Source organism: Silurus aristotelis, assembly GCF_946808225.1.
Source record: "Silurus aristotelis genome assembly, chromosome: 12".
NCBI classification, from domain to species: Eukaryota; Metazoa; Chordata; class Actinopteri; order Siluriformes; family Siluridae; genus Silurus; species Silurus aristotelis.
The window spans coordinates 9,956,980-9,983,103 of NC_139585.1; the positions used below are offsets into that span (position 1 = coordinate 9,956,980).

The 26,124-nt window shown below is 34.8% G+C and overlaps 1 protein-coding gene across 4 annotated transcripts; it reads left to right on the forward strand.

The window, feature by feature from the left end:
- Window positions 1–383: 383 nt before the first annotated feature.
- opn4b (opsin 4b) lies at window positions 384–26,124 on the forward strand. Of its 4 annotated transcripts, XM_083556521.1 has the most exons (12): window positions 384–555; window positions 657–787; window positions 11,249–11,391; window positions 12,316–12,449; window positions 15,054–15,257; window positions 15,334–15,505; window positions 16,577–16,744; window positions 18,641–18,748; window positions 22,196–22,382; window positions 22,488–22,679; window positions 24,817–24,882; window positions 25,860–26,124. In XM_083556521.1, exons 1-12 carry the CDS (start codon window positions 459–461, stop codon window positions 26,103–26,105), a joined length of 1,848 nt encoding a protein of 615 aa, XP_083412647.1. In that variant the 5' UTR covers window positions 384–458; the 3' UTR covers window positions 26,106–26,124. The 4 variants fall into 4 exon arrangements, with proteins under 4 accessions (XP_083412647.1, XP_083412649.1, XP_083412650.1 ...); XM_083556523.1 differs by lacking the exon at window positions 384–555 and having other exon boundaries at window positions 572–787; XM_083556524.1 differs by lacking the exon at window positions 384–555 and having other exon boundaries at window positions 574–866.

The following is a 26,124-nucleotide window of genomic DNA, read 5'->3' on the forward strand; positions in this document are numbered from 1 at the left end:
ATGTCTGTTGTGAAAAGCTCTATAGAAATAAACTTGACTTGACTTGGAAGTTAAAGGGTTCTATGCAAAATCTTTTATTTCCCTCAAGGGAAAAGAAAAAGAAATCCAACAAGGATAGGCATGTAAACATATTACTGTGAGGAAAACTGCTGTTTTATTGAATGTAAAAAAAAAAATCTTAAAATTAACATTGCTTGAGTGTTTCCTTTTAGTTGCTGAAATGAACTTTAGGGTTAGATTTACAGTATGTGATATAAACTGTATTAATAATGATGAGAGTAGAAGGTTCTTATAAGGATAACAACCAAACCTGTGTGTTTGAGAGAGAGAGAGAGAGAGAGAGAGAGAGAGAGAGAGAGAGAGAGAGAGAGAGAGCATGTGCTGATTTCTAAGTTCTGTATGCATGAACTGATCCATGCACTTGGAGTGTTCCGTGTGATACACTATAACGCAGCTATATGAAGGACTGTACGAAGTCCACTTGTATCCTGCGCGTGCTCTCTCTCTCTCTCTCTCTCTCTCTCTCTTGCACTTGTTTTACACACCTGACCTCCAGTAAGCATCCTGCTTCAGGCAGAGGGGGGACGCTATTCCCCCCTTGCTTTATAGGGAACTACTCGTGATTGTCGTCTCGCCCCTAAACTACACACTTTCAGCTTTCAGAACTTTTTTTTTTTCCCGGTGCGGATTCACAATCACTCCGGAGCCGAACAGCATGGCGGGTAGCGGACACACCGACGAGCCTTGGAACTACAGCAGCACGGAGCTGCCCGCGCGCACCACTTCGGTAAGACTTCCTGCGTACCTGAACCACTTTTGTACTTTGTCTTTGTGTGTAAACGTCCTCTGGATATTCTATGAACAAGGTAAGAACTTTTAGAGCGCGTGCATGAATGGGCACGAATGAATGAGTTTGTTGGGGAAATGCCTACCGTGCGTCACGCGCTACAAGACTCATTCACTGGGACGAGAACAGGATTGTGTGTGCAGACTTAGGTTTGCTGAATTTATTTTTGGTAATATCTTATTACGGAATATTTGCCATTGCAAAAAAAAAAAAAAATCTCTGTAAGACTTTTCTCACGCGCGCGCGCGCGCACACAAACGCACTGTGTAATACATAAATAAACCTCAAATCATAAGGTCGTGATAATCAGGATGCATTATTAGGCTGTATCAATAGTTAAATATGAATGTTGAAAATGTTAGAAACAGGATCTCGTGCATCATCTGCGGCGCGCCACAGCTGGAAAGAGTCTTAGATCCTTTTTTTATTTGATGCTACACTACAAAGTCTTATAATGTCATGTGCGCAGTTACCGAGCCGACATTATGCATGATGTTTACTGTGGAGTTTTGCTGAGAAATACAGTGCAACGCCAAAACACCGGTCGATATAAAGTGTAGATTAGAGATGAAAGACAAAAAAGTCGTGATGGAAACGTGTTTAACATGTACGGTAGCAGCTATAAGGCTGGCTGTTTTCAGGAGAAAGTCACTTAAGTATGTAAAGAAAATATGGTCTTAAAAACACTCCTAGTGACGTCACATGTTCAATTGCATGGCAAAACGTGTAACGAATAAAGAATTTCTGAAGCAACTTAAAGACTTTGGTTATTGGGTCATGAATAAATATTTAAAAACAGATTCTTTTTTAGGTATCAAGTAGATACATTCATTCAAGAACATATAAATATGGAACAACACACTCCAGACTCCAGCACACTCCACAACACAATCCAGGATCGAGCGTAATCCAGAACACACTCCAGAATCCAACACACTCCACCACACAATCCAGGATCCAACACAATTCACAACACACTCCAGACTTCAGCACACTCCACAACACAATCCAGGATCGAACATAATCCACAAAACACTCCAGACTCCAACAAACTACATAACACACTCCACAACACAATCCAGGATCGAGCGTAATCCAGAAAACACTCCAGAATCCAACACACTCCACCACACAATCCTGGATCCAACACAATTCACAACACACTCCAGACTCCAACACACTTCACCACACAATCCAGGACCGAACACAATCCACAACACATTCCAGACTCCAGCACACTCCACAGCACAATCCAGGACCGAACACAATCCACAACACATTCCAGACTCCAGCACACTCCACAAACACACTCCAGGATCCAAAACACTCCAGACTTCAGCAAACTCCAGGATCCAACAATTTCTACAGTACACTTTAGACTCCAGAACAATAAACAACACACTCCAAACTGTGACATTGTACTAAAATATGCCTGCCAGGAAGGCACATGATCAACCCTGTGCTTTTGTTTTTGTTTATTTGTTTAATAACAGCACAGTCTAAAATGTTCCTCCACCTATACCTGGTTATACCACAGCAGCTGTTAGTGAATACTTCATTGACTTCAATGAATGAAACATCATATATTTTAGAAATAGAGACAAATAATTACATTCTTATTAAATAGGTTAAGAACTCATCTATCATTTATAAAAAATGAAAATCATTTATTTGTTGTTTAATTTTATGAAAGTTGTGTTTATAATCTGTCCTTTAAATTGATCTTTCATTTAAATGTGTGCAAAAAGAAATAAATAATAAAGAGGCTACTCTGTCCCTGCTTACAGTAAGCAACTAATTGAATTTAAACCATTTAGATGACAAAGTTGGTTTATTTTATTGCCTGTGCTGACACCATGGACCAGACGTCAGTGTATTTACCGGTACTCAGCAGTATCACATCCTAACTGGAATGAAAAAACATGTTCCAAAGATTTGTGATCAGTCTAAATCAGGGGTCACCAATCTTTTAGAAACGAAGAGCTACTTCTTGGGTAGCGATTATTGTGAAGGGCTACCAGTTTGATACACACAGTTTTCAGTTTGATCTGAAATAACAAATTTGCTCAATTTACCATTTATTATCTTTATTATTAATAATGAATGATATTGATCTATGTGAAGACACTGATCATGCTAATTATTTCTCATAATAATTATCAACAATGATTTCGCAAAGTAGGAAACAGCTATTTTTAGAAAAGGCCCGCGGGCTACTCATATTGGTGATCCCTGGTCTAACTGTTCATGTCGTGATGGACAGATATTTTGATTGTGCTGTAATCAGGGCCCTGGTTACAGATGGCAAGGCTTTCTGTCCATGTAGTTATTAATAAAACCAGTTTAGCTAAACGCCATTCACATTCTTTTGAACTTTTGAACTGAGCTTTAGGCAATGTTTTGAATCATTTCTCTTCCGTTCAGCATTTACATTAGAATTTGTGTAAAGTCGGTGCCTAGCTGTAGACTAATGTGTGCTAAAACCAGTGCGCATTTCTGTTTGACCATTTTTATAAAAAAATCTAAATAAATAAATATAAAAGAGGCTAAATTCAAACATTCAACACATTTATTCATGACGTCCTTTTTTTTTTTACTCAAGTATAAAAAAATGCAAAAAAAAAGTATCAAAAATACTATCATTTTCTGAATATGGATTATTTCTATTCAAGGAAAGGTAAAAGGGATAATAAACATAACTACTTCCTAACTACAAATAAAATGCTGTTAATCTAAGAACTTAATTACCTCCATTAAAGTAAGAACACCAAAATTAAGGTACAAATTGTCCTAAAACAAATAACAAATAGATCACAAAAGCCGAGCAGAGCGAAGATTGAGACACAATCCTGCTAAACACTTGTATTATCACTGTATAGGCTCCCTGGCATATATTTACCCAGGTTGCTTTTTATGAAGGTGATCTAAATTACAGTCAAATGAATCTGATAACTGGTGTCACATGGTCAAATCTAAGGTTTACGTATACAACCTTAAAATTAGCTTTGTTTATACTAAACATGCTAAACATCGTTCAATAATTAGCACTCTAGGTCAAAACATAGAGATATCTTGTGCTATAGTAACCTACATACAAAATGATTGATACTAGTTGTTATTAATTGTTTTGTTTTATATTGGTTATAGGATAAGCATTTTGTTCGTTTAATTGTTTAGTTAGAAGTTGGTTGCTAATGCATTTTACTTTGAGGAAATAAACCCCAAATATACAAACCAGAAGTTTGTTTTCAATCTTCATGCATAATACATGCAATCAGGATCAGGAACTCTCTTGGATGTTATCAGATCAGATCATTTATACTCACAAGATTAAGATGGACAGTTATTATTTACTTTGACAAGACATGTTTCTTTAAATAACCATCTGACATCTTTTGCTGCAAGCACAAAAGCTGAACAAGGATTTTACCCACAATCATAATCACTACTCCAGGCTTACTAAAGCACCCTTCACAACTAAACATTGGCTATTTAATGGTTTGAGCATTTTAAAGTAGGTGGAACTTTCACCTACTTGTAGACAAAGCCACAGTTTAACCTTCAGATGATGTAAAATCGTTACCTGATAATATACCAAACTATTTGTGTTTGAGTGCATGTACAGAAGAGGTAATATTATGTTAAAAAAAGGTTTTATTTAAACGCATCCCGTGTGTCATACACTGTAATATTGATAATTTTTCTACATTATAATGAGTAGAGAAATAAAATTAATACTGACTGCTGCTTTTAAGGTGTTGTTTGCTCTTTATATATATATATATATATATATATTCATTCATTCATTCATTTTCTCCCGCTTATCCGTAATTCGGGTCGCGGGGCAGCAGTCTAAGCAGGCCCCCGCCTTCGACTGCTGCCCAATCCTCACAGCACCGTCCCTTACGGTCCCTCCTGCAGGTGGTGAGCCCACGGGAAGGCGGCCCCACGTCACTCCGACGTCACGGACCTTGATATTTCCCCCGTAAGGGACCCCCGGAGCATAGAGAGTTAAGGGCCTTGCTCAAGGGCCCAAGAGTGGCAGCCTGGCGATACCGGGGCTCGAACCCCAGACCTTCCGATTGGCAACCCAGCGCCTTAACTGCTGGAGCCACCACTCATATATATATATATATATACACACAATCATTTTAAACTTAAGCTTTATACTTATTACTCTAGCTAGCTAACAGGTAACATTCCCACAACTTTCCTTAACAGTCTTTAGAAGTTGTCTGAATGTTAAACAAAATGTTTTTAAAACAATGTGTATGGAATGTTCTCATAACGTTATTAGTTGTTAAAACGTTCCCCAAATGTTGATTAAAAAAAGGTTCTTATAACAATGTTTTTGGAACGTCCTTATGACGTTAATGCTTGATGAATGTTCTGCTAATGTTGAGAAAAACGTTATTAGAACAATGTTCCTAGAACGTCCATATGACATTCCTTGTACTTGATGAATGTTTTTCTAATGTTGACAGAAAATATCCTTAGAACAATGTTCAATGTTCTTGGAACATTGTTCTGATGTATTAGTATTTGTTGAATGTTATTAAAACATTATTAGAACAACATTCATGGAATGTCATTACAATGTTATTGTCATTGAATGTCCTAAAAACGTTGACATAAAAAGTTCCTATAACTTCTAAATGTTATTTTTTAATATTTGCTTAAAGCTATATTTGCTAAATATTTTTATAATGTTATCATCAAATGTTCTGTGTTCATGAACAGTGTTTATGTCCTGTAATTGTACACATATTGTATTCTCATAATGCTAAACTTTTAAAGAACATTCTTATAAATATGTAAGCCAAATGATTAAATGTAAATATTAGCCTATTAATACAGAAATATGATTGAAAATAATGTATTATAATAATAATAATTATAATGTATTTAAATATAACACTAAAACTGCCAGTAAGTGGTGGCTGTTTTATGAACCTGATTACAAACACATCCTTTTCGTTCTTCTTCTAATAATAAAAATAATTATAGTAATAATAATTGCTGTGAGGTAAAAAAAAAAAAAAAAAAAAAAAAAGATTTTATTTGAGTCTAGGTTTTCTAAAAGCTATAAACTATTCAAATGCAGAGAAAAAAAGACAATGTTGTAACACAGTGGTTATATTTATATAAGATAATATTTAATCTTTTGAATTTGTTTGTCTACGCCCAAAATCGGTATTGACGGTATTGCATTATTCATGGTGGTTTAGTCAGTGTTAAGTAGGTGTAATCGATTTTGGAAATGATTTACTGTGACAACGCAGGCGATTTATTATATGTATTTGAAAATTTTGACGTTAGAGGAGTTTTGGATCAGCATTTGCAGACGAGAACATACACCAAAAGGTAAGTACCAGTGATTTAGTTTCTTATTAACGTAATTATAGCTGTTGCTTCGTTTAATTAAAACAATTTGTATATTTTCTCATATAATATGGCAATATAATATATCTCACTGATCATTTTAACTAAAGCAGTGCTGCAGATGTGATGTACTAAATAACTTACTGTAAGCTTTAATGCCAATTTAGGGTAAAGATTTTATTTAAGTCTAAGTTTCTAAAAGCTATAAACTGCTCTAAAATGCAACAAAAAAGGAAATGATGTAGTAACGCAGTGGTCATTTTTAAATAAGCTAATATTTTTCTTTCTTTGTAATGTTCGCGCTCAAAATCTATCGGTCGACCGTGACATTAACTCCGTAATTTTGGGAGAATCGGTCAGTATTCACAGTTCAGTCAGGGTGTAGGTGCACATGATTTTAGAAATGTGTTTGAATACTGTGACTGTACAGCAATTTATTTTATGTATTTCAAATTGTGATGACAGAGTCAAGTTTTTCGAATTTGATCACCACGATGAGTTCACAACTCAAGAAAAGGTAAGTGCCAGTGATTTATTTTTATTTATAACGGTTGGCTTCCTTTTTTTACCATGGTTTAAAATTTTTGCACTGATTACTTTAGCTAATGCATAAAGGTAAGTGTAATACAGGGTGACTTGCTGTGATGTAAAAAAGAAAAAAAAATAAGATTTTCCAATTTATTTTTATAAATAAAAAGAGTACCTATTAGAAATTAGGAAATGCAGTTTGGCAGAATTTGATTTTAATTCAGCTTCTAACAAAAATGTCAAAGACGAAACCCAGGGTTTCTGTGGCAACGAACCCAAAGTGAAGGAACATTATACAATTATACAATGTGCTGCACTACGAACAGAACAAAAAAAAAAAAATGTAATATATAAAACGTTTTATATATAGACCTTCTTTTTTTTCACAAAACATAGAACGGATGAATGTTTTGATCTCTTTGTCTATTTTTTTCAGATTTTACCTGTGCATTGCTACTTCAAAGTAAAGATCTTAATTCACCTATTGAGAAAAAAAAATCGTCAATTATAAAAACTAGAATCTTTACGCTTTCAAATGATATAATGTTTGTCAGGTTTGCATTTAGATTTACAAAAACAACTTTTGATTAAATATTTTTTGCAAGCATCCTGTCAGTGGGACCATTAAAGAAGTTAAAGGACTTGTTTAATAACACTGACACACAGAGGTTCGCTCAGTATGTTTACAATTTATATGCATTCTCATCCACAGGAAAAAAGGAGACAGTCCATATTGAATCTGCAATGGTATGTTTTAGAGTTTATAAAAAAAAAAATGTGAGACTGGCAATTAACAATGTCTACAAAACAACAAATTTGATTAGTGTCATGTAGACAACTCTGAGGTGCAAATAGTCTGAAGAATTTTTGCTTGCCCCCTTCAGCAAATGCCACCCCTTAAGGGAACGCACAGTGATTTGGAGTTTGATGTTAAAATATAGGTGTCTTTTTTTATTTTTATTTATTTTTATTCTGATGACACAAACAACATGCCTTGTTTAGGATTTAGACTTGCACAGTTGGCTAATGAACTTACATGATGCATGTAAGTGGATTGGCTTTAAATTCTTAGTGAGTAGATTTGAACAGATCATTTTTATGAACAGTTAAAACAACTGATTGGCTGAACTCACAAGCTCTCACAGAACACCTCAGAAATGAGATCCTAATTTTGATGTAGCCTATAACCTTAATAATTATAAAAGATTAAACCTTAACAATCCACATTATTTCAGGTTATTTATATTACAATGTGTAGTAAATTACCTATAAAATCATTTCATTTAGACTGAATTAAGGTAAAACGATTACAAAGCAATTTGTTAGCTAGGTACTAATTTCATTCAGATGAATGGTAGAAAATTAGTCTATTAGTTAAAATAAACTTTTTAATGCTTTTCCATATTGATATGACTATACCAAAATAATTGTCAGGTCTAGCTAATAAGGTGCAAAGAATCTTACATAAATATAAAAGCCAGTAGAAAAATCAAAGCTTTTTTGCAGAGGGCAAGAAAGGATGACAGTGGGAGTGACAGGTAACATCTGTTTCTGATTGCATAGCCTATTAATATGACCAGTATTGCGATCGCCGAGCACATGGGTAAGGTACTTTTTTTAGTGTGGATGGCCGTCAGCCACCACTGGAGACCTTTTTTAACCCAGGGAAAAACCCTGATTATATATATAAAATATAAAGTATAATAATGGTAAATGGCTGGTTGCATTACAAATAAACTGGTACTTTGTTAATATACAAACATTTGTATTTGGTGCTGAAGAAGAGATGCAAGTTTCAGTTTAGTTTTTTAACTGTATGCTAATTTATTTGTTGTAATGCCTATTATAATTTTTTTTCTCCATAATTTTGATATTTGTACGCTGTTTATATGTTTGTATTATTTAAACTATTCAAATTTTCTAAATTTTATCTTGTTTTGTTCTGAATAACAGTAAACTTTCAAGAAATTGCTAACAACTTATATTTAATGCAAATTTGACTTGTTCTTTTTACTGTATTTCTTTTTATACAAGCAACATTAACATTTTTATGATTTATAGAATTCAAAGATTTTTGACCTTTTAACATCCTACTGTTGGTTGGAGGGTCATTTTAGCCTTGTGGGTCATCTGACCCTATCTTACCATGTGGGGAAAATAGCACTGGAAAGAGACCTTTTAAAAAATAAATCTAATAAATTTCGGCTATAGAGCATTTTTACACTACACTTTTTTCTCTTTAATCAAACCAGTTTTCATTTTTCAGGTCACTGCTATACAACGTGTTCTTGAATATTTCTATTGTAAAACATTTGTCATCTAATTATTGAATCTTGTTTGATTTAACATTTTTAGTTTTTAAGGGTTATATTTTATGGAATATCCACACTAATTATTTATTTAATTTCTTAATGTTAATTTTACAGATGGAACGTGAAAAGACTGGGCATGGATCACAACCCTAATTTTCTGCCACTGACTAGAGTTTTTACTAGAGTTCTTACTGATTATGCTTAAATTTGAATCATGTAAATCATATAAATTTGTTTCTTTAAGTATATAATATAAAAGTGTAAAAAAAATTGTAACTTATGACATGAATGTTATTTTCACAAATTTTGAAGTTTCATTAAAAGCCATAACCTCCATATCAATCTGCCATTGTCTCTATATAATTTTTTTTACTTGGAAAATGTTCAACTATTAGAATTCAGATATATTCAACTAAACTATGTAATGTTCTAAATACATTTTCTTAGAAGGTAAATATTCTGTAAATAAAGTTATTAACAAAATGTTATTCTGTTAATAGATTGTTGCAGGAATGTTGTACCAACCTTAAAAAATGTTCTGTAACATTTAAGAAACTGGGTGTTTTAATGTTTTTGAAATATTCTAAAATAACAATAATACAATGTTGTATTTTTAATAAAATGTAGGTGTAAAGAACATTGCAGTAATGATATGCTAACCTTAACATAACATTCCAGCAACGTTAAGCAAACTGGACATTTGAAAGTTTTCGGAATGTTACAAAACAATTTTCATAGAACGTTGTATTTTGGAATAAATGTAGGTGGAGAGAACGTTGCAGGAATGTTATATTAACATTCCAGCGACATTAAGCAAACTGAACATTTTCACATTTTTCACATTTCCAATCACTGTTTCCACAATCAAAAGAGAATGTTAGGAAAACATGTTAGAAAAACATTCTCAGAACATAAAATTGTTAGCTGGGATGTCAGATGATTCAAGAAAGATACTCTAATGGCCTGTTATCATGTGTCATCAGTCAGCACTTGTGTAAAGCAAAGCAGCACACACTTGTAGATCGATAGATAGATAATGTTAGTCATCCCAAAGGGAAATTTTGCAAGCATGAAATAGTTTGTATTTATGGTAAACACTTGACGTGTCGGAGAAAAGCATTTGGTTGTAAATTCGATTCTGTTCATGTTGCATCTCTTTTTGCTCTGTAATGATAGAGCTTTAATACAATCTGTGAATTCTGTGTCATCCTATTCCATCCTTCTATTGGTCACATTTAGACAACCATAGTAGCAGTAGTCACCTGTGAAGGTTTGAAAAATAATAATAAATAAAAAATTATATTTCGACACAGAAAGAACTTTGTTGCTCATCACAGCTGCACTAAATCCGCCGCCGCTATGTGGGTCACTTTATGCCACTTTCAACTCACAAACAAAGAATTCCTTTTCACATGCAAGTTGCAAAAGTAAAATCAGGTCAAAGGTGTACAGGGTTTTCAAATTCTTACAGCTTATACTTATTTACTTATTTTAGCACTTACCCAAAGTCTCCTCTATAAATTTTTTAAACAAATGTTCATGAGATTGTTTAACTAAATTTAATTAGTTTAGGTTAAACACTTTTTAAGTCAGATTTTAGTTTTAAAAATAGGCTACATTATTATTAATAATATAGCTCATATAATAATAAGTAGTAGTAGTAGTGGAAGTAATAATAATTAATATAATGAATAATAATAATTCTATCAGATAATATTCAGTAAGTGATAATTACCAATATAAGGTTCAGTGTGTACCCATGTACAATATATAATTCATACAGACATTTAGAAATTAAACCACACAATTTCATTTGATTGTAATCTATATCCAGATTTATCCATATACACATCCACCATAGTTTACTTCTGAATACCATCCCATTAAACAAAAGCACAATTTGTGATTACCATGCAGTAGGATTCCGTACGATCTAATTTGGTTCACATCCTGTGTTTTTTTGTTTTTGTTTTTGATGACTGTAACTTCACTTTTATGTCTCAGTTCTGTACCCTGAAGATTCTGGTAAGAATCAACAAAAATCAGGATGCTGAAGTTATGTTAGAAGTAACTTGGCAATGGAAGTGAAACATGTGTCCCTGCGCTGACCTGTGAAAAAACACTTTTAGTCTTTTCTAGCTGTTCCTTTGACCTGCTGTTTGCTTGTTTCATTTCACAGGTGTCTATGCTTCAAACGCCACGCTATCCTTTTCCCACGGTGGATGTTCCAACCCACGCCCACTATACTATTGGCACTGTTATCTTAATCGTTGGCATCACCGGCATGGTGGGCAACTTTCTGGTCATGTACGCCTTCAGCAAGTAAGGGACTCATCACATTTTAAACTGATTAAGAATGTATGAAATAAGCAGTCTGTAGAACTAATTCTCAACAAAGCACTAGCTGAAAGAGGAAAACGTCTGATTGCTGTAGTACAGGGGTCACCAACATGGTGCCCCCACGGGCACCAGGTAACCCGCAAGGACCAAATGAGTAGCCGTTCGCCCTTTCTAAAAATAGCTATTTCCTACTTTGTTAAATCATTGTTGATAATTATTATGAGAAATCATTAACATTATCAGTGTCTTCACATAGACAAATATCATTAATTATTAATAATAACATATAATAAAAGGTACATTTATTTATCTATAAAATGTATTTACAGATGAAACTGAAAACTGTGTGTATCAAACTGGTAGCACATAAATCGGTACCCAAGAAGTAGCTCTCAGTTTCAAAAAGGGTGGTGACCCCTGCTGTAGTAGTAGAGGGTAAGAGGAAGGTCAGTGTTCATACATCTCATCATGATGAAGGTTAGCAGGCTGCTGAAATAACATTTACACTTGCACAAGCAACCATGTACTGTAAATATCAAGAGGAAAAGAATGTCTCTGCAGTTTAAAGTCTCCTAATCACATCGGTCAAGGGTTTGCACAAGAGCCTCAAACATAGTGTAGATTGAATTAAGGTTCTATAAAAGAGAGAAAATGTAGTGCAAGTCCTTTGTAGTATCCTGTTACGGGTGTACAACAGGTATTAGTGGCTTTTTTTTACTTAATTGTATACTAATAGTAGACATTTAAAATTTAGTATCCTTTATAGACAGTAGTTATCACTCTCATATCTTGGCCACATTCTTAAAACTCAAGTCTCCCAGTACAAAAACCCAATGTGATATGTAATTAAAACACAGAGATTACAATTCTAAACTTTGTCTTTCTCTCTCATCTCTACAAACAAAGGAGTCGAAGTCTAAGAACACCAGCCAACATGTTCATTATTAATCTGGCCATTACTGACTTCCTGATGTGTGTCACTCAGACACCCACCTTCTTCATTACCAGCATGCACAGGCGATGGATCTTTGGAGAGAAAGGTACAGTAATCCAGAGTCAGCAACAGGCCCTGCTTGCTTAATCCCTTCATCTTCTTTAATCGCTCAGTTCCAGGCCATCAAAATTGGGGATAAAGCATGTAACATTACATGAGGTTTATAGACTTGTCTTTGGAAGTTAAGTGCTTTGTGTAGTATCTGTTCATCCGCTATGTAGAGTGTGTATTTGTGATCTCTTATGCCGTTTTCTAAACATTTTTTTTTTATACAAGGACTACAATAAGAATGCTGTTTTGAGAATGACAGGAAATCATTGTTTGAAGATAATGTAGAAAGCTATTTGCAGTAATATTTGTCCTATTTGGATTATAATCAAAATATTTTCCACTTATAAGATGCACTAAAAGTTAACATAATTTAAAGCACAATGTGGAGAGTTAATTAACTTGTAATTCTAAATAGGTATTGTATTGATACACTATATGGCCAAAAGGTATACGGACACCTTGCCATCACTCTCATATGTGCCTGTCAGACATCCTATTCCAAAACTGTGGTTATTAATATGGAATCTCTCTGTGCTGGTAAAAATAAACTCCACTCTTCTAAAAAGGATTTAACTTCATTTTTTTGAGAATGACTGTTCGGATTTGCCTATTTAGCCTCAGGAGCATTAGTGTGGTCAGGCACTGTTGTTAGATGAGAAGATATTGAATGTCATAGTTTTAGTTCATCATCAGGGCTCTGCACTGCCTCACTTACATTATTATGTGCACTGTCTCACTTTCATACCTTGCACAAACTGTATAGTCAGTGTCTTTATCTTTATTTATTGTGTTTTTTTCATATTTCTTTAGCTCCAGCCCACCATCAAATCTCAAAGACATTATGTGTTTTTACAATTTTGAGTTAATGCTCACAAATAAATGATGGTCATGTGTCCACATGTCTTTTGGCCATATACAGGAGTTTAGTGTATTACTTGTTGCCTAGTGACGCCACAGCAACAGTAATTAACTTTACATGATATTGATTCTTACAGCAGAGCACTGCCCTACGAAACCCTGCTCTTTAAACAGTGGCTTTTAAAATCTATCATAATATATTGCATTCATAAGCTGTTTGTATGGGTTGCACTAATACTCCCTTAAAATGGCCACTGGAGACTTGGATCTTAAATTGAAACATGGATAAACTTTTGTCTTCAGATGAGTCCTATGTAAACCTAGTAAATTAAATAGTGGTGAGACACTCAAGTCTGTTCTGGTGCATACATCTTAGCCATAAATGCATCTGTAATAGTTTGACATAACATTTAATTTAGCACAAAAAAAAAATGGCATTCCTTTATTTACCAAAATAGAATAAGTGTGTTCAGAGATTTTAGAAATGTCTTGTCGGTAGAAACAAGCAGGGTACATCATGCTTCAGTTGCATAGACTGAGAGAAGCCTTTGATCATTAATGGAAGTTTGTTTTTAAACCTGTTCTTTTTGAAGCGGGGCAGTCACTGCATGGCTGAATACGTCGAAGCACATTGAGCATGTTTCCTGATCAACTGAAAAAAGAAGACAAAAAAATTTCAATTGCTTCCTCTCAGTTTGTCTCCTTCTCAGGTTCCTAGCCTTTCCCCTCTTACGTTTTTTTTAATAATGAATAAGTAATATTTATTTTTGCGATTATTTATTTATTAACTAATTCGTTCATTTCTTGCAGCCTCCATGATTTCTTGTGGTGAATGGCTTTCTTTGTGCAAGCTACAACAGCTTTTTAATAAGTACTGTATGTATTCAGCCCTGAAGGTGAAAGTGAAATGTGCACATCTCAGTGTAAAGAGTGTGCACCATTGCAATGGTTCAATATCAGATAATACCAATTATACAGATATATTTTGATTGATTATACAGTTCCCTTCTTTTAGAGTAGGTGCTAGAAAAATATTATAAAAATACTTGGCTTGCTTGCCTGTTCCTGGAGTGTTTTATTTACTTTCTGTATCTCTGTGTATTCTTAGTCAGTGCATGTCAGTGAGTAATTTCTAAGCTTAGCTCTCAATTAGTAGATTGCTTTTCCAGTCTGTGCAGAAGCCAGTGAATGCTAGGAAGTGTACAATACAAATGTACAGCTTCTGTATGAATAATCCAAAGACAGGGTATAGCAGCTATATATGCCAAGCAGATTAGAGAGGACTTGTAAAGATCCTGAACTCTTCTGTGCCAGGTGCACATTTAAATAACCTAATCCTTCACACTACTACAATAAAAAATACATATTTAATACACAGAAACTTACACTACAGTATGAAAAACCCACAATAAAGTTGAGAAGATATGTGAAAGTAAACTAAGCAGTATATTTCAGCCATGACCCCCTGACCTGGTATGAAGATAATGTGGGACATTTTTTGACAAAAAATCATGGCTATGAAAATGTGATTAGTACAATACTAAAGAAAAATAAACAGGAATAATCATTGTTTGACATTGTGTGCCTGATTGAAGTGACATTTCTATAGTGACAATAAATCAGTATGAATGCGACGGTCAAAAGATAACCACAGCTAATTTATTAAATGGGGAATAGCTTTGGCATGCTAAGTGTCAATGAGAAAACATAACATAACATAACTTTTTTTTTCTCTTTATAGGGTGTGAGCTGTATGCATTTTGTGGTGCTCTATTTGGGATGTGCTCCATGATAACACTAATGGTCATTGCAGTGGATAGATATTTTGTGATCACTCGCCCTCTGACCTCCATTGGCAAGATGTCACACAAGCATGCCTTGGTCATCCTCGCCCTAGCCTGGCTGTACACCTTGTTCTGGAGCCTTCCTCCCTTTTTTGGATGGAGTGAGTGGACACTATGTCTCTTTTTTGCTTGATCTACATCACACATGAACAATAATTGCATTGTATTGTCTTCTAGGTGCATATGTTCCTGAGGGATTGATGACCTCTTGTACATGGGACTATATGACATTTACCCCATCCGTTCGTGCCTACACAATGCTGCTCTTCATCTGTGTCTTCTTCATTCCTCTGTTTATCATTATTTACTGCTATTTCTGCATCTTCCGAGCAATTCGCAGCACCACCAGGTTGGTTTTATTCTGACTGTCAGCATGAATTATCCAGATTCAACAAGGGCTCTAAACTGAAAAATGTTTTTTTCATTATTAAATAGTTAAAAGGACACCTTTTTGTGATCAGATTATGATTATATGAATTTGATTTGGTAAGAATTTTTTGTTATATGCAAAAGTTCACTATTTAAAACTTTCTCAGGCATTTCTGTAAAAATCTGTGTTACAAATAAGATTAGAGTGATATTACCATCTATCTAATTAATTAACCTTATGTTGGATATGAACCAATAATTTTGATTGCTATGGGCCATTGGGGTATGGGAAAAAGTCTTAGGCAGTGCCTTGCATAGGTAGTTACCTTTCATTTGTAACATGTATGCGTAATGTGTAATTATTACTACAATACGCTTGCCAAAAGACATCTTAGGCACTCAGGAAACATGCAAACAGTTTTATCTGGTCTGATTTGGCAGAAAAGCCAAAATATGCTCATCACACAGAGAACACCATCCTCACATTGTAGCATGGTGTATTTGATTAGCAGGGACCAGGAATCTTAAGTGCATTAGGACAAAACTAGTAAGACTCAAATAGGACGACCCTATTGTTCATAAAAAGCCCATTCAAAGATCAGGTAGTACTCTGACTGAGAATTGGTGAAAGGCTTGAACAACTGATTGGATGCCATTCGATTTGACAGCAATTTGCCTACAAGTATGGGTGAACATATCAGGATTTAGATGTGCAAAGCTAGTATTGTCATATCCCTGAGTAATTGTATCTGTAATTAAAGCCAAAACAGTAGTAGGTCTGCAGCTAATTGAATTAATCTATGTGAGGAAATTTTTTTTTTGATTTTCAGATATAAGTTGCATGTAATTTAGTAAAATTCCAGTCGAGTCCATTACAATTTCAGGTTTAACACTATAATATGTAAAAGAGTTGCAAGGAGGGGTGGTGAATATTTACAAATTGGCACTGTATTAAACTATTTAATATTCTATAGCGTTGGGAATACATCACTTTTAAGTATGGTTGAATATTAGTACAGTTTGTAAATTAAACTAAATGTCTGTGTTACAGTGCTGTGGGCAAAATTAGTGAAGAAGGAGGAATCACTAAAGACTCAATTAAAAAGATCCATCGATTGAAAAGTGAATGGAAGATGGCCAAAGTGGCTCTCATAGTCATTCTGTTGTACGTGATCTCCTGGTCTCCATATTCCTGTGTGGCTCTGACGGCATTTGCAGGGTGAGGAGCAATGTTTATTATTTACTGCTTAACAGAAAGTACAATTTAAACAAAACTGCATTTGACAACATTTACATTCATTTGTAAATATTTTATAAATTGGAATGAAAATGGCCCAGCAATTAAAGGTTTATATTCACTCAGCCACACATTTATATTAAAATATATATAATATAATGTTTTTTCTGAATGTAGAAATATAAAACGAGTTACGCTGTAAAATATGGTAAAATTGTGCCATAGTACAGGTCCATAGTATCCATGTGACTTTTGGGAAGTGAAAATCTCTAGGGTGTCAATGAGCAAAATTCAAATCAACAGAAAATGTAATGTAATAGGGTCCATAACAAACACACAAGCATATGTAAACAGCTCAGTGACATAGTTATAGGATAAGCGTGATCATGTGATGGAACATGCTGGCTATCTGCTGCAATGGAAATCAACTTAAAACATAAATCCAACTAGAATTTGGAAGGAGAAAAGTAGGTGGACAAAGTAAATCACATTTATAGAGGAAATTTGTAAGTACATTTTTCCACACAGTTTTCACAATACTGCTGCTGTTTTAGTACAACCTAGGTGTTATTACTCTGATTATAGCTAGGCTTTCTGTAAATAAACAGGCTAAGAATGGCCCAGATGGTGAATCCCTTAGAAATCCATCTTTTCAATCCCAACAAGACTTCCAAAGCTTAATGTACCACAAATACCATAATCCTTTTTATAACCAGCTTCTCATGAGCACGCCAAAGTAAAACAAAAGAGCTTAAAAGAATTTGAATACATTTCTTGATAAAAAAAAACCTGGGTTAGTCCTGGGTCCTAATCAGTAGCATAGACTCTTAGCTGCTAAGACATATTTACTCATATAAAAATGTGTAAAAAAAAAAAAAAAAAAAAAAAAAAAAAAGAGAAAAAGCTTTCCACATTTAGTAATAAAAAAAATAAAAAAAACGAACATTTTAGGTGAAAAAATAAGAAGAAATATTATAAAGTGGCTGCCTATGGGTTATAGTATAATGGGGCATGTGACTGTACTTAGATTTAATCAAATTACATCCAAACTCCTGTTTTAAAGTAATTATCATTCACCTGTTATCAGTGAAGTGATTATGATTAACCCCACCAACATATTTATATTGATGAGACCAAGTGAGAACTTCTTTGACTTAAGTCTAAAACATCGATTTGGCACGAAAAAAAACCCCAGCTTATGACCTAAAGCATTGGCCAACAAAATGGCCAATGTTGAAGCATGGTGGTGGGAGTTGCAAGTTATTTTTTTCAGGTGGGACTGGGGCTCTAGTCAAGACAAAGGAAATCATGGATGTTTCCATGATGAAGAAAGATTTCTCTTTGGTGCAAGATAATGACCCAAAGCATAAATCCAAATCAACAAAGTTATGATTTCAATATTTTAGAATGGCCCAATCAGAGTTCTATTCTAAATCCTACCATCAATATGTGAAAAGTTGGTAGACTCTGACTGGAAAAGGCTCACTGATTGTGTTCTTTCCTCTGATTTAATGATTTGGATCATAGCATCGGTCTCTGTGTAGTTATTAGAAAATTGTATATTATTTCTTTATAAAATATTGCTGTCATTATTAATACTAAATTAATCTAATCAATTAGACTATTAATGCAGATGTCAAACAATAAATCTGGAATATTTATTTAACTCTTATCACCTTTTGGCTGCTCCAGTCTTGCAGTCTTCTCTCTATTTGGTATAAATACTTTAGTCTTTTATTTAACTATTTTTTTCCATTTCATCTACTTTAGCTAACTGTAAATGTCAAGTAGAAAGCACAGGTGCATCTGATCATGTGTCTCTGTTGTACTTATTTTTTACCTCTGTTATATTCATTTGATAACATTTTCTCCATGTAGTTATGCGGACTTGCTCACACCATACATGAACTCTGTCCCTGCTGTGATTGCCAAGGCTTCAGCTATCCACAACCCCATAATTTACGCCATCACACATCCCAAATACAGGTACTTCACTGCATCATAGGCTTGATTGTGTTGTTGGAGAAAGTGACTACTGGTGCGATTGTGTCACACTTGTATTCGGAAGTGCCAAGCCAAGCCAAGCCAAGCTATGTATGTACATATATATACTGTATATAGTATATACATAGCATGCAATATTGACAGGCTCTAAGCTGCAGATTTACAGAATCCTTACACAATGTTTACATAATTGTCACAAAGGATCCGCCTTTTTACTTTTCAAAGAATATATTGATAAACTATAATAAACTATGGTCTAAATATCTGCGCCAAAACAGACTCAGGTTCTCTGAGGAGACTCGATCCTCAAAAAGAAAGAAAAAGAGAGAGAGAGAGAGAAAAAATAATAAATAAATTCTGTGTGGTAACAGCCCTCTGTTTTGCATTTAATTATTTTCCAACAGAAGAGTCTTGTTTAATTCATTACAAAAACCTGCACACAACCAAAGAAACAAAACTGATGCAGTTTTTTAGGAAAGGATCATACTAAACATATTTTCATTTAGGAGTTTTTCACTCATTTGGAGTAAACAAATTGATATTTATCTTTGAGGCTTTTCTCTGATATGTATAAAATTTTTGCTTAGCACTGCATACATACTGAAAAGAAGCCAAATGCCACCTGCCATCTGTGAGAACAGGAAATAAAAGGGGGCAGAAATGCCATTCACACAGACCTTTATCTTTATTTTAACATAACTGTTTTGGTTTTATTTCAAAGGAAAATTAATGTGGCTGCAGCTTCATTTATATCATTAGAGATATATGTGGCTAATAGCAAAGTAAATGTAATTCATTACTGTACTTAAGTAGCCTGTCTTTAGCATATCTAAAGCATTTATATTTGGAGAGACTTTTACTTTAATTTCACCACAATTCAAAATTAAATATCATATTTTTCTCAACAACTTTTTTCTAAATCAGTTGTTCATCTATTTATGAATGGATAAAAACATAACTGGTCAAACACCCAGGAAGTTTTGAAATTGTTTTAAATGCTGCTTGGTGGTATTTACTTAGCAATAACATACAGTACAGCTTAAGTTCAACAGCAAGGAGAACATTTTAAGGGAAGTTAATGGAAAAAAACTCCTTTGGCACAGCACCTGTGGTCTTATCTGCATGATTTTTTTAAGTAGTTAAAAAAAGTAGTTTTAGGCTCATGATCATTTAAATAGATATCAATCAGTCTTTTACTCATTACTATCATTCAATGAATAGATTGGTGTGCTAGAAGTAACATTGACGTCTTTTCACAAAAACAAATGTATCTCTTACATGTATTGAGCTCTTTGTCCATCACTGCTTATTATAACACATATCTGTTTTGCTTATAGCTTGAATATCTATATTAGGCTTTGAAATCTATCATAATATATATGGACTTGTACGTTTCACAACTAGAAAACGTAAAAAAAAAAACTACATTAATTAAACAGATTAGAGTCATGATTCCTATTTATTTAGAAATAAATGAAGAGAATACACTACTTTTTGGCCCTTTGTAGGAAACAATCTAGTTTAAATAGACAGGTTTTGTCAAATTGCAAATACAATTTACAACTTTCAAACAATTTAAAAACTAAACTCGTCAATAAGATAAGATAAGATAAGATAAGATAAGATAAGATAAGATAAGATAAGATAAGATAAGATAAGATAAGATAAGATAAGATAAGATATACCTTTATTTATCCCATAGTGGGAAAATTTCACTGCAGCAAAGAAAAAATATATGCAAATATATCAAAGAATAGAAACATACTGTAGTATACCTTATATACACAACACAATGTATAAATACAAATAAGGAAGAAGAAAAAAGAGACCACTAGTGATAAATATTTATGCACGTATTGCAGGCAATATTTCACACAGGTGGTCTTGCACGTATTGCAGGTAATATTGCACACAGGTAATATTATTACACAGTTAAACAATAATAATAGTGTGTATTTTGGTGACTGGATCACTGGGAGCAGCTTTGATTGTAAAGTCTCATAACAACAGGGAGAAAAGGCCTTCTGTATCGCTCCTTCAGACACTTAGGATGTAACAGTCTGTCACTGAAGGAGCTGCTCAGCGATGAAACTGGTTCATACAGGGGGTGAGGGTCATTCTCCAGCAATGATGATAGTTTTGCTACCATCCTCATTTCTCCCACCTTCTGTACAGTGTCCAGAGGAATTCCCAGGACTGAGCTGGCCTTCCTGATCAGCTTGTCCAGTCTCTTTCTGTCTGCAGTAGATATGCTGCTGCCCCAGCAGACCAGAATATGGCTGAGGCCACCACAGAGTCAAAAAAAATTTTCAGTAGCTCTCCCTGAACTCCAAAAGGCCTTAGTTTCCTCAGCAGAATGAGTCTGCTCTGTCCTTTCTTATAAATTGCCTCAGTGTTGTCTGTCCAGTCCAATTTGCTATTTAGATGAACACCCAGTAAGTTGTAAGAGTCAGCTCTCACAATGTCTTTTCCCTGAATGTTCACTGATGGTAATGATGAAGTGTGTTTGTGCCTACGGAAATCCACCACCAGTTTTTTGGTTTTCCCCGCATTTATCTAGAGGCAGCTCAGTTGGCACCAGTCCACAAAGTTCTGTATCAGTCCTCTGTATTCTCTGTCATCATCATCCATGATCAAACCGACGATGGCAGAGTCATCAGAGAAGTCTGCAGTGTAGATGGTAAAGAGGAACGGGGCTAGAACCATTTCCTGCTGGGCTCCAGTGTTGCAGACAACCATGTCAGACTCACAGTCACGAGTCCTCACATACTGTGGTCGGTCTGTGAGGTAGTCCAGTATCCAGGCAGACAGATGATGGTCCACTCCCATGTACACCATCTTATCCCTCTGGAGCGCAGGTTGGATAGTGTTAAAAGCACTTGAGAAGTCAAAAAACATGACTCTCACAGTGCTCCCAGCCTTTTCCAGGTGTGAAATAGCCAGATTTAGGAGCTTGTTCATAAACAATGAACAAACTACTTTATCATGAAAATGAAGCACATGGCTCCATAGTCAAATCTGTTTTGGATATATATAATAGTGGAGATGTGTCTTTATATTTAAAGTCTGTAGTTTTCTTAATAAATATTTAATATCTGTAGCATAATTATTTAACATAACATTATTAATTTTTTTTATTTTTTGTCTTAAAGGTGCATATTGGAAAAAAATGCAATTTCGGAATTCAAAATTATAAACTGGTAAAATATAACAAATAAATTTACTAAACAATATTGAGATCTTTTTAGTAAAGTTGTATGTACTTGTGCTGTGTCACTCTCTTGATTTACCTTATGTCAGATTGTAATTTTTTCTGTTTTTATAGAATACACCCAAGTCTTACATGTATGTTTGTTTTGTTTGTGTACTCACTTTCAATTTTCCTCTTTTCCACTTTTTCCTGTACTTTCCTGTGTTATGGTATATCAGATCTGCTTTAGCGAGGTATATTCCATGTCTGGGTGTGCTACTATGTGTTCCTCATGGAGAACGCTTGACCAGCAGCAGTTTTATGTCCACACGCCGCTCCACTGTGACCAGCCAGGCTTCAGATACTGGCAGCAACCTACGCCAAACCAGCAGGACTCGGCTATCCTCAATGTCCGACAGCGAGTCTGTATGAACACGCCTTTTCTATCCATCACAGTTTTCCTTTCATTGAGTATTTGCCTCAGTCAGTATGAGGCAGAGATGCCACTCTGTTTCTCTGTATCTGTTTCAGGCTTTGACAGACACAGAGGTGGACATGGCGAGTGCACTTTCCCGCCAGGTGTCGTATGAGGGCCGTAAAGAGCTGTCTGACTTTAAGCACTACAGCTCTCTAAAGGTGAAGGTGAGGGGCCGAGACTCAGGTGGCTTCAACAGAGGTCCTGTTGATGTGGGTCTAAACCTCACCGGCTATTCTTATATCAGCGTGAGTAAGAATCCATGTTATTGTATGTGTACTTCTGATAGCTCAGATTACCTGGATCTTGGAAATTTGTTGAAATGTACATCTTGCCATTCCTGGGAAATTCCAAAATGTTTCTAAGGATGACGGATGAAAATATTAGGTTTTAACTCTAACTCTCAGACCTGTGCAACAGATAATCGCAGTATTCACTGTATGGCTGAATGTTTATCTGCAAAGCCTCTCTGCTTTATTTTGTCTAGTCAATAGTTTAAGCACTATTTTAGTGGTAAAGATGGTAATATTTACTTCTCAAATGAAAACTTTAAACTACTATTGTCTGTCAATCATATTCAATTGTAACTTAGCTTGTAAATATCAGATCTTGGAGCTCATGCTCCATTCGCCAGTGGGCAGCCGTGATGTTCCAACTAAGAACCTGATACTTCCCAATTACTGTTTACTGTAAAAGATTAGTGGCAAAACAATTATTGTGCTCTCAAAAGAAAGTGTAGAATACTCTCTCACCTATATCATTGTCTCCCTTAACAATCAGAGCAACACTAGCCAATCACAGGCATCTCTGACCTCATGATGCATTTTTGATGTGATGTGATGTGATGTGATGTGAGTAGTCATGCGAATACTACGACTCCTGACAGTGTAAATAACCCTACTAAAATGTGTCTGATGAGAACAAGTTTTAACATTTAGGGGGATATTTTAATATGCAAATTAGGCACAAAAATAAGATGTTATTAGTCGGTGAAAAAATTTTAGTGACTAAATTAGGGAGAGAATCTTGCACAAAGTTAAAATTTGAGTGTGTATATTTTAAATATTAACAGAAACTGAAAAACAAAAATGGTTATATCATAGTGTTATTTCCTTTTCTCACTTTTAACTATGAGCCCTGAAATGCCCAAGACGTCACAGAATCTAAGAAGTCAAAACAAATGTTTTACTATCTAAAAAGGAATTACAAGATGGAGGGCTGTTAAAATGGATCGTTCCTCCTGCAAAGATAATCACCTTGTAGTATACATTTGGTCATGAGCATAGCACCATTAGAGTAATACACCACAAACATTATTATAACATAAAATATAGTAGGTAGTAATATAGTTTTGTTCAAAAATATTATTATTATTATTATTATTATTATTATTATTATTATTATTATTATTATTATTATTATTTTGCACTCTTAATGGATTGGATACATTAATTATTCTTGGTTCTTAATTTATCTGGATGAGAATTTTATATTCTTTTTTTCCCCTTTCACACTGCATTATATGGAGGGGGGACTAAATGGTTTAGTAATTAAAATTTGACTACAATATTGATTTTGGTCTCTTTCTGCCCCAATAAGTTCTAAAGGGAATGTAATTTGGTCAGATCGCTATGTGCCTCGAGAGAGCAGCTTGATTTAGGCCAAGTGATGTGGATCGTTGCGTGGGTCAGTCCGAACCAAGCGATTAAGGCAGGGCGTATAATTCTCTGTTGCTGTTCGAGATAATCCCCTGAAACAGCCTCGTGTCCACAAGACCTGTGTCAGATGAAATGTGACTAATGCATCCACTAAGTGGCACTCTACTCAGACTGCCACATTACTGCTCACCTGCCAAAAGCCCTGTTGCAAACAGGCTGAGCTTGAAAACGCATGAATGGTAACCTATTATTAAATTAATTTAAGTTACAATGCATTCATTTTACAGTTCTATTTATTTATACACATTTTGTAATAAATCTATGCTGCATTTATGAACTGCTAACAGGGCTTATTTGTGTTAGTGATATATTTGTTATGCACAACTTATGCATCATTTTCATTTCTACTGCATTATAAGGAAAGCTTTACAATGTCCTGCATTTTTTTGTAAATAAAAAGATACCTTTATTGTCAATGTACAAGCACAAAGAGTTATTGAGTGGTGCCAGCAGATGCCATCAAGACTAAAATGTAAAGCAACAGTTATATTCAAATGCTACTAGGCATGGCATTATAATGCATTTCAGTCTGTGTATGGTGTCTCATAGGTGAGATCTACACTGAAAGTGTTACCAAGCAACAGTTTAGTAGCATGGGAAGTAGGAAGTAGTAAGAGTAAATCTGAGAAGGTACTGAAGCAAAGTATTCTTGTCTGTGGTTTTACAGACTGTGTTGGACAAGGACGACATCTCCATCACTGAGTCAGTCCAGACCAATCATCTGGTAACACCAGTAAGTGCAAAGCCAAATATAACATCTGTATATGTGACTTTACATAAAGATAGACTTCTAATAGTGTCTTATGGACATTGGCTTCTAATAGACACACAAGCAGGGTTTAGTTTCAGGGGGTAAAAATGACAACTTCCCCCTTATAGATAAATATTAGTCCTGTACAATCTATGTTTGTATTTGTTGCAATAAACCATTAAAAAGCCTCAAGGGTATGTTGGGAAGAAATTCAATACGGCATTTTAAATTACTCTGAACCTGCTTTCCTGATGACAAAAGCCTTTAGTATATCACCATAATCTGTGCATGTTTTATCGGAGTCATTGGCAGGCCGTGCATTTCACCCCTCGACATTTAGTGGGGTCCTAACTGATTAAATCTTCCACTTAATACTATCATTATAACACCACAGCTATAGACATTATCTGTATTATACAGAAATGCAGTATAACAGCGTTGCATCAGAGACACGTATCTAATGCAGTGATTTTGATAGGGTTAGGGATAGGGTTTAAGCCAGAAAAGAAGGTCTTGCTGGCCCACCACTGATTTTATATATTAGAGGTGGTAGGTTAGTGATGAAAAATCTGAAGGTTATCATTTCAAATCCCAGTCACACCAATCTGCCACTCCTGGGCCCCTGAGCAAGGCCCTTACCTTCATAGCTGCTTAGTTTTATGAATGAGATAAATGTAGGTCACTTTGGAGAAGGAAGTCTGACAAATTTCATAAATGTAAATGTGTGTGTGATTTTTTTTTAGATATTTTAGATAGATAGATAGATAGATAGATAGATAGATAGATAGATAGATAGATAGATAGATAGATAGATAGATAGATAGATAGATAGATAGATAGATAGATAGATAGATAGATAGATAGATAGATAGATAGATCAGTCGGTTAGTGTTGAAATTAGGTTATAAAAGTTGTTTTAAAGTGAACATATAATGACAAAGATTTAATCTGTCTTTTAGCCGTGTGACAACTCAGATCAGGCTGATAACAAGAAGCTGACAGCTCATATTCCTTCCATTGTTGTAACTTCTGAGTCCCATCCTACCTTCCTGTCTGATGGAACCAATGGCTACACTTCTAACTGTCTCTCCAGCATTTCTCCAGTGTCCTCTGCCAGCATGGAGCTCCTTGTAATGGACAAAGTGAGCATGACACAGGCTTGCAGTAATGCTGCCAACATTACCATTCCTCAGCATCGAATCTAATAAACACAACTGCCCTGTC

What these genes read in the sequence shown, in the direction of transcription:
- opn4b (XM_083556521.1), top strand. Translation starts at nt 459, where the DNA reads ATGAAGGACTGTACGAAGTCCACTTGTATCCTGCGCGTGCTCTCTCTC. An exon ending in ATGGATCTTTGGAGAGAAAG is followed by an intron (nt 12,450 to 15,053) that starts GTACAGTAATCC and finishes TTCTCTTTATAG; the next exon opens with GGTGTGAGCTGTATGCATTT. An exon ending in GCAATTCGCAGCACCACCAG is followed by an intron (nt 15,506 to 16,576) that starts GTTGGTTTTATT and finishes TCTGTGTTACAG; the next exon opens with TGCTGTGGGCAAAATTAGTG.